The sequence below is a fragment of the Gymnoscopelus microlampas genome (genome assembly GCF_963454915.1).
Source record: "Gymnoscopelus microlampas genome assembly, chromosome: 20".
NCBI lineage: Eukaryota > Metazoa > Chordata > Actinopteri > Myctophiformes > Myctophidae > Gymnoscopelus > Gymnoscopelus microlampas.
This window is the reverse complement of record NC_139957.1, coordinates 12,545,592-12,558,333: the sequence shown is the minus strand read 5'-3', so window position 1 is coordinate 12,558,333 and position 12,742 is coordinate 12,545,592. Positions and strand designations below refer to the sequence as shown.

The window sequence follows — 12,742 nt, the reverse complement described above, 5'->3', positions numbered from 1 at the left end:
ATCAAATGGAAATGAGATTTCCGGAGGGAGGGTTTACCAGGCTAGAAGTAGCCTACTCCTTTAAAATTGTTGTTTTATTTGATGGTCTTCCTGACTTGGCATTTGTGGCCTAAGCAAATTGCAAAACCAAAAGCCAAGCCAGCAGCTCGCAGAATCATCAAAGATCGTAGTCACCCCTGACCCCAACCACGGATCAGGGGTTCCGTGGTTCCATTTACTTAAGTAAAACATTTGAGTACTTTTCCCACCACTGATATTTAGTCATATAGTTTTAGTCATCATAGCTTTTTATTTAGTTTCAGTAAAAAAAGGTAGTCGACAAACATCTACAAAATGAACACTGATCCCCAGTATGTCTGCCCATGTTACAGCCCATATACTGGATAACCATGTTGGCCCCAAGTGGACATGTTGGTGTAGAACCCTAGAATAACCAGCTCCCAGCATGTCTACTTGAAACCCCACTGGACACAACAATGAACTGAACTTGATCAGAACCAGACAAGTCTACTGTAGGTCATATCTTGCTTTTTTTGTTTGTAGGACCATAGGCCCTACAGAGCAGTGGTTCTCAAAGTGACTCTCTGTGTTCCTTTAGGGGGGTCTAAATTGACCCTTACAGGTCTGTAACTCTGACACATTTGTACACTGTCAGAGTTATGGGGATACCTTGGAATCTAAAGGTTTGAGAACCACTGCTTTAGAGCTGTGCCATGACTTTATGCATCATAAGCAAGTCATTGTCAACAATGTGCCATCAGTTGTTTGGATAAAGGTGCAAGGCTGGATCAATTAGCGGTATAGTTTTAATTCCAAACAGGAGGAATTCAATTGGTTACAAAAATGTTGACATGGAAGTACACCACTTGACAGCTCCATTTTGATTCTGACAATCAGAAATTCAGGTTTGCTATAAATTAATAAAGTTGGTTTTAAAAACATGTTGAGAGCAAGCTCCAGGAGGCAACATGAGTGGTTGATTTCACTTAAAGGTATGGTAAGTGATTTATTTTGGTTAAAATAAGTGTTAAATGGCTCTATATTCTGATAATACTCATTGCTATAGAGTGTTTGTTCAGTAAAAGGAGTCTCCCATGTCTCTTCAGCTCTTTATTAAACAGAAAATGCATTTTCAGTGCTCTCTCCTGATTGGCTTAAGTTGTGTCACCTACCTGACAATGTACTATAATCTGTTTACTAGGCTTTTATTTGTCATTGCACACAAATGCATACACAATTGCACACAACGAAATTTCTAGGGAGCTCCCATATACCCGTAGCACACACACAACATACAACAATACAACACAGAGTATAAAGTGCATGGTGATATTCTAAAGTGCATGATGAATGAATAGAGAAACAGAAACCAATAATAAATTATCACAGTCCGGTTGAAATGCATATGAGGGGGGACAGTCAATGTTCATTTAGCAGACGTACTGCGTACGGAAAAAAAGCTGTTTTTGAATCTTGAAGTGCTAGCACTGATGGACTGGTATCTCCTCCCTGAGTTGGAGAGAGACCCTGTGACCGAACAAACGCTCTTTAGCAATGATCAGAATATAGTACTTTATCCCCCCAAAAATATATATACCAAAAGATATAACGTACCCTACCTTTAATATGTACTGTATTAAGAATTGTGCATTACACAAATGAATATAGTGATATTGTTTTGTTTATTGTTAAATAGCAATATTTCCATAGTAATCACTGCCATGGAGTGTTTGTTCAGTAACAGGCCATCTCCCTGTCTCTCCAGCTCTTTAGTAATCAGAAAATACATTTTCAGGCCAGGATACAAACTTCGTCCAATCAGGAGAGAGATCTCACACAGGATCAGGTGAAATTGGAAGTGAAATAAATATGAGCAGACACATTTAGAATTAGAACGCTATAAAATGTAAGCTGATAAATGGTATACCCAAAGGTATTTTGTGTTTACTAAAAGTTGGAGAGACAGGCTCACACAGTGCTGCCAGCTTGTACATCTGCTATTTTTGATGGGGGCATCCTTGGCCACTTATATATCAATTTGATGGTGCTTGATATGGAAAAGGTTTGAGAACCACTGACTTAAACTGGCTCAAATTAGAGCTATCTCAACTTCTCAAGTGTGGTTGAGTTTGGCCCATAGGGGCAACAGGTATCATAGGCCTACTCTGCCCTCTACCGGACATCCTCCGTCATTGACGAGAGACCACAGGGCAGCGTGCGCGCAGCCAGTGTTGCCATGTCGGCTTATTATAAGCTACTTTGGGCGTGCGTTTTTTTGGGGCTTGTTTCTAAAGTGTAGTTGCTTATTTGGGCTCGTTTCCTAATGTTGTTTAAACCAGTGGTTCTCAAAGATTTTCAAGTCAAGGACCCCCAAAAGAATATGTATTTGTCTGCGGACCCCCATCTGAAAATATGTTATGCCAGCCAGGGAGTCCCTCGATGGTACCCTCGGCCATAAAAATCTTTTTCTTTTTTAAATAGCTGATCTACAAGTTCACAATGCGTTGCATCGGCTATTTTCAAATAGCCAATGTGTTTAAGGGCGAAGCCAAGGGCTCGTTTCTTTTGGGCTTGTTTTCATAGATCCGTTTGCTTGTTTCTCTCTCAAAACCTGGCAACGCTGGTACGAAGGTGCAGTGAACCAGGCAGCAGCGAGACTCAGAAGAACAAAAGGATTTAAAAGTACATCTTCATCATCTCAGGGGTATGTTTCTACTTTCTATTGTACGATCACAGTAGTGCTTTTCCCCCCCATAACGGTTTTGTGGGAAACTTTACGCCAGATCATGTAATTGATCCTACAAGTCGTTAAGGAGGAGATGCTAATATCTCGCGGGTATAAAATGTAACGTTTTTGGTCCCATCATGCGTGAAAAAGTTGTGATTGTTGTTGCTCTGTCCTCTGTGCATGTTTTGTTAGGAGAGTCTGAAGTAAGAGTTGACTTGAATAAACTTTGTTGATCGTGGGGGGCGGAACATATAGGCAGTGGTGGAAAAAAATACTTTTGTACTTAAGTAAAAGTACCAAATGTAATAGAATAGCAGAAATACTCTGTGCAAAAAGTATCGGTATAAAAACACCAAAAGTAAAAGTACTTATTATGCAGAATGTATACAAATCTTTGGAAAATAGCCGAAATGTATACTATATAGTACTGAAGTGGTTAATGTATGTTTCATCAAAATCTACAAAGTAACTAGTTACTAAAGTTTTCAAATAATTGTAGTGGAGTAAAAGTACAATATTTGCCTCTGAGATGTAATGGAGTAGAAGTAAAAGTACCGAAAATTGGAAATACTCTCCAGTAAATTAAAGAATACCTCAAAATTGTACTTAAGTACAGTACTTGAGTACATGTACTTAGTTACTGGAACATATAGCCTACCACCGCCCGATAATCCATCAGTAATCATCAATCAATGAATCTTGGCTGTCCCGTTACTTTACTCATCCAGACCAGATCTTTATGTCAAACACTCTATAAGTTTTTTGCAAACGGTTTCATTGTGCCTGAAGTTTCAGTGTTCAGTTCACACATTGTTTGGTAATAAAGTCCTCAGTTTAACTCTGAGATGGTACAACATGTAACCAAATGGGCCCAATTTGAGGTATTTTTTACTTTACTGGAGTATTTACAAATGTCATTACTTTTACATCTACTCCACTACATCTTAGAGACAAATATTGTACTTTTACTCCACTACAATTATTTGAAAACTTTAGTTAGTTACTTTGTAGATTTGAATAATTATTACAAAACATACATTAACCACTTCACCTCTGTATACATTTTGGCCATTTGAAAATAGCAGACCTACAAGCTCACTATCACAAGTGAGCTTGTAGATCTGCTATTTTCAAAATATTTGTATACATTTGAGAACTTGTGAAATGGGACAGTCTTCATAATCCGTACTTTCTACATTTTGAGTAACGGACTTGGACTTGTAACAGACTATTTCTACGATAGGGTATTGATACTTTTACTTAAGTAAAAATGTGATTACTTCTTCCATCACTGTTTGATTCCCTCTCAGAGCTCCAAACGGCTGAATGAACGCTGAGTAGTTTGCAGTGCAGTGCTCACATGGTGTTGTTGGTATGCCCTGCTTGGCACCTACAATCAATGTTTTCAGGCCAAGGACCCCCTAGCTGAGAGAAAGATGAAGCAGGGACCCCCTCCTCTATATTGTATAAAATTGTGTTTCAGTGTGTTTTTCCCTCTACGCCTCTTTGCCAAAAATAGCCGATCTACAAGCTCACAACGCCTCGCAGCGAGAGGCGTTGTGAGCTTGTAGATCTGCTATTTTTGGCTCAAGTTCTCCTCAGAAAAGGGATATTAGGGTTCAAGTGGTTAAGGTAAAAGAATAATAATCATAACACAAAGGTTTGGCGGACCCCCTGTAGTAGCTCTGAGGACCCCCTGTTGAAGACCCCTGACATACACCATTCATTGTGATTTGGTTTGGTTATGCAAAAGTCAGTGGTGGACAAAGTACTCACATTTTTTACTTAAGTAAAAGTATCAGTACTGCAATATACAAATACTCTGTTACAAGTAAAAGTCTGGAATTCAAAATGCCCTTGAGTAAAAGTACATAAGTATTGGCATCAAAATGTACTTAAAGTACCAAAAGCAAATGTACTTGTTATGCTGAATGTCCGATTTCAAGTTTTCAAATGTATAACAATCTTTTGTTATACAACAAGCTCACTAATGCGACACATTATGAGCTTGTAGATCTGCTATATTCAAATGGCCGAAATGTATATGGCTGAAGTGGGTAATGTATGCTTTGTAATAATAATCAAAATCTACAAAGTAACTAGTGAGTAAAGTTTTCAAATACATGTAGTGTAGTAAAAGGACAATATTTGCATCCGAGATGTATTGGAGTAAAAGTATTGAAAATTGGAAATACTCAAGTAAAGTACAACTACATAAAAATGTTACTTAAGTAAATGTACTTAGTTACTTTACACCACTGGTAAAAGTCCTTGTCTTTCTGTTGTTCTGCTGCACCAAACCAAATGAGCATTCAAATGAACAACCATTGCTCTCCTTCAACGACTGTTTGTGCTGCTGTGAGTTTTGTTATTGGCCTGCAACAGCTCTCTGGTCCAGACTTGTAGTCACTGACTGCAAATGACTGATATCATTCACAAGTTGACTGAACTGCACCTCAATCCATTCAATCTGGGAACGCATCTGTGTCATTTTAGATTTGAGCTGTAACCATTATTTCATACTTTGATCTACAAGCTCGGAGTGCCGTGCTACGAGCTTGTAGATCTGCTATTTAAAAAAAGATCTTGAACATTATTTTGTGCAAATCTTTGAAAACTATATTTAAAAAATATATATATATATTTACTCAAATCTTTGCTTGTCCCTGGTACGACACATTTTGGATCGGTGGCCAAATACATAATGGGGTCCTTGACGTGATAACGTTTGAGCACCACTGATATAGAAACATATGTTTTTTTGAAAACTATTAGGATTTAGAAGACATTTTGTAGAATCTGCCTCAGGTCTTAATTGATTCATTTCCAAGGTCTTCTTCTTCATAGCCTGTAAATACTGACTGATATCTCCCTGAGTGTATGTATGTATATCAGTGGTTCTCAAACTGTTTGATGTCCAGATGCCAAATTAATATTGAGTTTGTTTGATTGATTGAATGCTTTATTAACAAGTTGCAAACAGTGCAGCAAGTACAATTGTGCAATCAATGCTAAAAGGGATAACACAAAAAAAGCCTTGCTGGCTTGTTTCCGGGGGGGGGGGGGGGGGGACAAGCGGCCCCTGAAGGACCCCCCCTGAAGGACCTATGGGGGTAGGGCTGTCACGATTATGAAATTTGACGTGACGATTAATTCGTCACACAAATAATTGCGATTAACGATTTAATTGTTTATTTTATCTTTGAACACTGCAACATATGAATAAAATATACATTTCTGTTTGGCTTTTAGGCTTCGAAGTTGCACAGGATGACAAATAACCTAAATATACAAAGAAATGACTGACACATTTAATAACTTTAGCCTATACTTTACAATAAACATTCATTGTGAAAGTAGCCGATTTAGTTGTGAGCTTGTAGATTTTAAAATGTTTGAAAATATTTTAAACATTTTCCACATGGAAGCGATTATGCATGATAATTGCCATTATCTCAAATGATTGCGATTTTGTAATAATTGTGACGGGCCTACCTGGGGGTCCTCGGAACATTTTGCGAACCACCGGTGTGTATATAATGAACCCACTACCCCATGGTCCCAAGTCCCAACGTCTCCTTGTGTGTGTTTGTCTCTGGTGTTTGCGTACGTGAAGGTCAACTCTGTGCGGTGGCTGAGAGATAAAGCCGGCGCCTGTAAAGGGCCACGTTGGTGCCCACACACCCCTCACTGCAGCATGGGCAACTTCTCCAGCAAGGATGGCCACGGACCACCAGCCACAGGTACGACTCTCGACTCTCTCTCTCCGACACACACACACACACACACACACACACACACACACACACACACACACACACACACACACACACACACACACACACACACACACAGCAATTCTGTAATTATTTTCTACTGTAATCTTCCCATCTCATCTTCCCATAAATTACTGATTATTTGGAAGAATGTAATGTTGATAGTCTGCGTTCTGGCTTGGGTTTCAAACACACACACACACACACACACACACACACACACACACACACACACACACACACACACACACACACACACACACACACACACACACACACACACACACACACACACACACACACACACACACACACACACCTAGCAGTGAGCAATGGGAGCAAAAACACACACACACACACACACACACACACACACACACACACACACACACACACACACACACACACACACACACACACACCTAGCAGTGAGCAATGGGAGCAAAAACACAGTGAGGCCTCAATATACATATTTCAACTTCTCCTCGGCAGAGGAGTGGAAGGAGGGAGGGAGGAGGAAAGGGAGAGAAAGAAGGAAAGAGAGAGGAGAGCGAGAGAAACTGGTCAGGGACGAAGAGCATGCATGAGAAACAGAATGGAAGATGAGGAGAAGCAGGAGATTGAGAGCAACAAAAGGGGAAGCAGACTGTGTGTGTGTGTGTGTGTGTGTGTGTGTGTGTGTGTGTGTGTGTGTGTGTGTTTGAGCAGCAGGAATCTTGGCTCCACTCCTGCACGTTGTTCAGTGAGTGGTCATTCTCCTGGCGTCCCCATGTGATTGGTCGTGGCCACGGAGGGGCCAGCTGTGATGAATCGGCAGAATTCCCCAGGCTCAGCACAAGGGCAGCGGATTAATCACACCTAATTCTCTCTGACACACATGCGCATGCCACACACACACACACACACACACACACACACACACACACACACACACCTCCAGCATGTTGATTTAACTGCCAGTGTAAATCGGGACCTCTGAAATTGTAAACACCTTGGAACACTGGATGAGGAAATTAAAGCTATAACCCGTAACATTCATGTCCACCCGTACACCTACTGCTCCCTTCTTGGCCAGGGGAAATATCTGGCTAGGAGCTTCAGGCAGGGCTACTCGTCAATCAGTAAGTGTACTTCCCAACGCCAGGGTTAGACCCCCTCCTACCACTGCAGTCGTACTAGTTATATTGTATTAAAGGTAGGTGTACGGGTAGTACAGTTAGTGATATTTAAAACAAAAAGTGTTTTTGTTAAAAGGTTAAAGCACTATATTCTGATAGTAATCATTGCTATAGTGGTTGTTCAGTAACAGGAGGCTCTCCAGCTCTTTAATAAAAAGAAATGTAATTTTCAGGTGGCTTGCCATTTTCAGCCAATCAGGATGGAGTACCCATTTATCAGCTTAAATTTTAGTGTTCCAGTTCCAATTTGTCTGCTCATTTCTTTGTCATCACTTCCAATTTCAGTTATTGAATCTGTATACTGTGTCCTGATTGGATAAAATTGGTATCCCGACCTGAAAATGCACTCCTGTTACTGAACAAACACTAAACACTATAGCAATGAACATCAGAACATAGAGCTATTTAACACAAAGCAATATCACTTACCCTACCTTTAACATACTCTACCATAAAGACTGGTTCAAATCATGTTTTATTCATTAAGTCCAGGATTGCAGCTTTAACGACGAGCTGCGTGAGAATGTCATAAAACAAGCATCCCATTCTTTTTTTCTGTTGACATGAGCGTGTAACTGTGCAAATTTATACTAATCGTGAGTCATATGTGAAAACACATCCATTCTGCAGGCGTTGTGGGTTCTATTGTCCAAAGAAGGAAACACAGGAATAGAATAGAAACAGACAACATGTGAAATGGAGCCTAGTTTATTTTCCCACTAATTGTGAGGTTATTTGTGGTGGTGGGGAAGAAGAGTAATGCAAGTGGACAGGATGTGTATGTATAAGACAAACTGTCAGCACTGCATGTTAATGCTTGTCAGTTTGGCAAATATTGCAGACAGGATGGTCTGATATTGTGGTGGGCCACCAGAGATAAGTCTATATGTGGGAAACACTGGGTCCCCTGTGTTGTGCTCTCAAGAATTTTTAGGAAAGGGCGCAGTGGACTGTGGCTGCTCAAGAGGAATGTCTATTCTCAGACTAGTATCAGGCTATTCATCCTCAGAGTGATGGCTTATTTATGAGCTGCCCAACAGGGACTTGTTCAACTGGTCATCTTGGCAGCTCGCTGAGCGCTGAGAGTGCTGAGTGCCTGCATGCCAGGCTAGTGACCACCTAGCTCCATTCTCTCAACAACATCCTTTATCCTGTGATGTCGGCAGCCATTTTCTGCTACCCTCCCCTCCGTATTTCCGTGAGCCAGATTCAGATTCAGCTTTATTGTCACATCACAGGTTTACAGGTGTAAAACAGTGGGTGAAATTATTTGTCATACGAGCTCCCAACATTTTTGAAGTTTCAAGTAAGGGGTAAAGAATAGAGAAACAAAGACACAAGGAAAACAAGTCAGATATGTTAAATATTCCTAATATAGTTAGTTTGAGCAATGTCAAATATTTACACAAGGTGCATGGTTAAACATAGAGGCAGTTAACATAGCACAGATTCTTGTGCGTGGTTTGAATAACAATAAAAATGAGGCAGAAATGCTTCCTGTGCAAGCAGAGAAACATTGCAGCAGGTATAATAGTAGCGGAATAGAAGTATAGTCTCTTATGCAGGTGAGACCTCACTTAGTCCTTGGCTCTTTCTCTCAGTTTGTCTTGATTTGGCCGTCTCTGTCACTCTTTTCTTCTTCTCTGGCATCCTCATTGCTGAAACACACAATTGCCTGTCTTATTTGTTTTCTGTTTTGTTTTTGTTTTTTTCTTCAGGTACTCACTTGGATGTTTTCCACACTGCTCCTAACTCTCCTGTGAGTGATGTGCCCAGCTCACCACAACCTGCATCTGTTGTAGATTTTGCCCCAGGCTCTGGCCCAGTCCCCGTTGGGACAAAGTCGCACCTTAGTCCCACCAGCCTTACCACACCCACCCAGCCCCCTCCTCCCACTACCCCTACGCCCATCAGCCCAAATAGTGCCACGATCTGTCCTTTGATCACTCCCCTGGCGCAGAACAAACCAGGAAGTGTCGTTTCACCCACAAGGCCGCAGGTTACTCTGGGGCGTAATGGCTGTCCATCCACCTCCACCCCCCGGACCCACCTCAGTCCGGCTAAGAGTGTGGCGGCGAGCCCCATCAAGAGTCCCTCATCCCCGGGCACTACGTCACCCATGACCAGCCCCTCTGAGTGCAGTTGGAAGGTCAGGGACAGCGGTCTGTCTCCGTCTCCGCCGCAGGGAAATGGGGCTAGGGGCATCCAGGGAGAGGAGATGGAGAGGATGCTGGAGGAATACAGGACAACACTGGGGATCGCCAGCAGTCAGGATGAAGCGTTGAGCGCAACAGGTAAGAGAGACTTGGCTATTGTAGCTGAAAAGTGGCATATCCAGACCTTTTGACTTGGTGTCTTGAAGTACGAGCATGCGCATGTGCCTGCTAGCGCACACATGCCTTAATAAATAAAAAAATGTCTCCACTATGGGTAGTGGACTCTAACATTACTAACTTTACAGTGTCTTTCATTCCTGTGTTTGAAGTTTAATTTAAAGATAAATTCAATTAGATGCCCTCTGACTGGGCAGATATCGTTTAGGATAATGGGTGGCACCTGGGGTGGCTAGTCAGATTCCAGGGGTGGCATGTGCCACCTAAAGGCCAATTTAAGCTTTGAGCGTCAAGTGTTGAACAACACGTCACTCTACGCGGCCCCACGTTCAAAGTTTTAAGGCTTTGGAGGCTGATGAGGGGAAGATTATTTCGAAATTTCATGTCATTGTGGATTATAGCATTCTTTAATATCTTATGGAGAGATACACTTCATCCCTGTTGTCTGTTTTTGATGAGCATGTGACATGTCCTACTCCTATTCTACTCCTTCTCTCCCCCAGAGCTATTGAGAGGTCTACTGACAGAAGTGAGAACTTTGAGAAGCACCATTCAGGTAAGACTTTTACATCCAATGATCTAGACTAGATTGAGCGTGCGTGCGTGTTTTCTGCCAATATTTTCCCAATGCTTGGTTCCAGGCCTCCAACACCCCCAGAAATACAGTAAACTTCAGTTAAGTCCAGTTTAATCACTACCTCTCCCTGTACATCTACTTCAACACTCTCTTGTAACACGCCGAGAGGGACTTGAGTGGATAAGTATAGAAATATAAACAGGAAGTGACACGCTCCCTGAGGCGTAGGTCAGCGCCACGGTTTGTGCAGCCTCTCATCTCTGAGATAAAAACACAACCCTAGCCCCCCGCCCACACATGAAACACAGGACCCCTGAGGGACACAGTCCCACTAATGGAGGTCTTCCTGTCCTCTCTTCTGCTCCTCCAAAGAGGCCTAGGAGGAGGAAACGCTGCTTTTGAGATCGTCTTTGTCTGTCCTTGATCTCTTGACTATCAAAGGTCCCATGTTCCTCTATCGAAAGTGAAAAGCCAGACAATGTTAAAACTACTCAGGATGAGTAGTTATTGGATTTTTAAATGTTAGCAGCGTACCTGTTGCTGTTTAACCACTTAAACCCTATATACTGTGTTGATTGGGGTCCCCCAGGGGTCTGTACTTTGGCCCCCTACCCTTTTCACCTTTGCACCAAATCTCTTCTGTGTTGTTCTCACAGGAGAGCTAATGTTCACTCACAGGAGAGCTAATGTTCACCCATTATGACTTGCCCAAAATAGGTACGCTTGATCCCAGCTGTGGAAAGAAATGAGAGGTGCAGAGTTGAATTTAACAGAGATTGTTTAAGGACCTGAAAGACATCCTCATCAATGCTGTTCTTTTATTGAGGGGACTCCACCAGGAATTTTAGGTCGACCCATAGTGTGGCCCCAACCCATTTTGGACCCATTTTGCAAGATTAAGGAACAAAAAATCTCTGAGCATCGTACCGAAGCATTTCATATTTCTGAGGAACTGTTTGTTTTTTTGTTTAGTTGTGTGTACTAATTTCCTGTCAACCGTTCCCCGGTCCACGCCCTTAAGGGGATTCTAGCCGGGGGCTCCCGACTTCCTCCAGATCTGCCACAGATTGGAACAGCTGGCGTATGATGTGCGCCTCTCAGCCTCTCAGCCTCTCCACTCTCCTGTCCTTTCTCTTGCGCTCTGTCTTCCCCAGTTCTTCTCAATCTCCTTTGAGCTGTCTTCCAGCATCGCCAATTTAACCACTTTCAACCTGGTGGCTTTTTTTGGTCCTGTCATTAGCTGTCCTATTTCCGCTATTTCTTGTACAATGCAGAGTAAAGGGCTTAATTGCTTAATAACTTAGGCATGCTGACCTCATGTGCATACCATCAGTATTTCTCTCCAGTCTATCTCAACTTATCGTATCTGCTTCCCTTCCCGCCACCCTGTCTTATCCTTTTCGTCCCTTCAACTCCCGTCCAATGCCGCTGCATGTTTGTCTGGGAATGCAAGCCTGGGGTTTGGGTGAGCTGGAGCGCTAGTATACAATGAGGTAGCCTTCAATTCGAACTCCAGGGCTGCCCAGCGTCTGTGTTTATGTGGGCCCCCGGTGGAGCAATATAAGCTTAGCAAAGAACGGCTTTATGAACTCGGGGTCTGTTGTGGTGTCCTGGGAGCCCTTTGTGGAGAGACAGCGAGAGGTGGAGTGCTGTTGCGGGGGAGGAGAAGGAGGTTCGGGGCGGGGGGGGCTCACGTTCAGCTGTAGAGGGGACAGAACTTGTTTTGTTTAATATAATTCAGCTCCCACTGTGACTGACCGACCGGCTGGCCGTGTGTTTACGCGCATGTGTGTTGCAACGGGAGACGCACAGCGCAGATGCATCGAGAGTTGTGCTTTGAATGTGTGGGTTGAATGTTGTATTGTACCCCCCCCCCCCTCCCCTAATCTATGTGCCTCCCTCTCTTATTCTCTCGTCCGTTCTCCATCACCGCGCCTCCTTTAGTCCGAGAACTCAAAACAATGACCTCACAGCTTAGTGCTCTTAGTCTGCCCGTTGTGCTCGCCCTCCTTGCCTCATCTCCTCCTCCTGGCCTTTTTTTTTGTTTCCACCCGTCTCCGGCCCATTCCTTTTCTGTCACCGTCTTATTTCTGTTTTGACCCCTTACCTCGTTTTCTAAATCTATCCATTCTCTCAGTGCCATTCCATCG

The 12,742-nt window shown here is 42.7% G+C and overlaps 1 protein-coding gene across 2 annotated transcripts in view; it reads left to right on the top strand.

Moving 5' to 3' along the window:
• The first annotated feature begins 2,612 nt into the window (after positions 1–2,612).
• Positions 2,613–12,742, top strand: part of LOC311036309 (uncharacterized protein) — a 22,367-nt gene continuing 12,237 nt past the window's right edge. For both annotated transcript variants that reach the window (XM_084044928.1, XM_084044927.1), the window contains exons 1-4: positions 2,613–2,704; positions 6,345–6,471; positions 9,401–9,976; positions 10,519–10,571. In XM_084044928.1, the coding sequence (XP_083901054.1) occupies positions 6,426–6,471; positions 9,401–9,976; positions 10,519–10,571 (675 nt within the window). In that variant the 5' untranslated portion in view covers positions 2,613–2,704; positions 6,345–6,425. The remainder of the gene's footprint in view (positions 2,705–6,344; positions 6,472–9,400; positions 9,977–10,518; positions 10,572–12,742) is intronic.